Genomic DNA, 1,278 nt, shown 5'->3' with positions numbered 1-1,278 from the left:
CGTCACATGCCAGCATAAGCACGGCGGTGTTGAAGCAATTTTTGTACATGGGCTGCTCCATGTTAAGTATGCACTGAAGTTTCTTAAGACATAAGCTCATTGGATCGGGTGTGGAGCTCCGGACCCACACCTTCCTGTAATTTGGATGGTAAGAAGAACAATAATATACATCCACACATTAAATATTGATAGATGATACTTACTCCAAACATCCAACATCATTGATCGACACGATGTAGTTGGAGAGGCCGGCAAGTATTTCACGTTGGTCCGTGGGAATGATAGTGTTTGGGGCGGGACGTTTCTCTTCGACCACGTCAGATGGATTATCCAGGATCTCAAGATCGGAATTAGCTAAAGTTTCTTCGTTGAGAGGTTGATGGTACATGGGACATCCTTTTAACTTATTAATCTCTGAATCGAGCAAAATTATTGCTAATTTTTTCGAAAATGTTTCATATCCTCCTACAAAAAAATTTGAAAACAATTTATAAGATATTTTGATAAAACATTATGAGATAATGTATAAAACTAAAATACTTGCGTAAACTGGTCTGACAATCCATGTGGTGTCCAGTATTCCATATAATTTAGCATAAACAATCCACACGATATGCTATAATATTATAAAATAATGCTTTAGAATATCACACAGATGAATCTAAAAACAAACTATTGAAACAAGTGCTTACCCATCGGTTTGTATTGCCTCCTGAATTTGCTCTACAACCGTCCATTTTGTAACATTGAGATCAGGCCACTTATTACCTTTGATAAACTCCGGACTATGCTCTGCAAGTTTCAGCCATTTCTCTATCCCTAATAACTTTTATGTATATATGAGAAATGTTAAGTATGAAGTCAAACAAAATAAATGCTAAGATGAGAAAAGAAATAGATAGTTACCGTAGTAGCAAGGTCATTGCGTTTGACATTCTCACCAAGTGAGTCCACTAGTAGAAAACAGGGCTTTCGTCCAGGCCTGTTTTGCCCATTAGTCCCGGTTCAATCCAGAACCGGGACTAATGTGAGCATTTATCCCGGTTCGTGCGGCTAAGGCATTATTCCCGGTTCACCTGTGCCCTTTAGTCCCGGTTTGTGCCTCAAACCGGGACTAAAGGGTGCGATGCCCATTAGTCCCGGTTCATGCCTCAAACCGGGACTAAAGAGTAGACCTTTAGTCCCGGTTTGAGGCACGAACCGGGACTAATGGGGTTGAGACCTTTAGTCCCGGTTCGTGCCACGAACCGGTACTAAAGGTCCCATTTTCAAACTCTA

At 40.6% G+C, this 1,278-nt stretch overlaps 1 protein-coding gene across 1 annotated transcript in view; it reads right to left on the bottom strand.

Annotated features, from left to right (window-relative positions):
• Positions 1-969, bottom strand: part of LOC119350213 — a 2,536-nt gene extending 1,567 nt beyond the window's left edge. Inside the window, exons 1-3 of the mRNA XM_037618154.1 lie at positions 693-969; positions 204-465; positions 7-134 (exon numbers count right to left, since the gene is read on the bottom strand). Of these exons, the coding sequence (XP_037474051.1) occupies positions 7-134; positions 204-465; positions 693-696 (394 nt within the window). The 5' untranslated portion in view covers positions 697-969. The remainder of the gene's footprint in view (positions 1-6; positions 135-203; positions 466-692) is intronic.
• Between the last annotated feature and the right edge of the window lie 309 nt (positions 970-1,278).

Source organism: Triticum dicoccoides, chromosome 1B, assembly GCF_002162155.2.
Source record: "Triticum dicoccoides isolate Atlit2015 ecotype Zavitan chromosome 1B, WEW_v2.0, whole genome shotgun sequence".
NCBI classification, from domain to species: domain Eukaryota; kingdom Viridiplantae; phylum Streptophyta; class Magnoliopsida; order Poales; family Poaceae; genus Triticum; species Triticum dicoccoides.
This window is presented reverse-complemented; position numbering and strand designations above follow the sequence as displayed.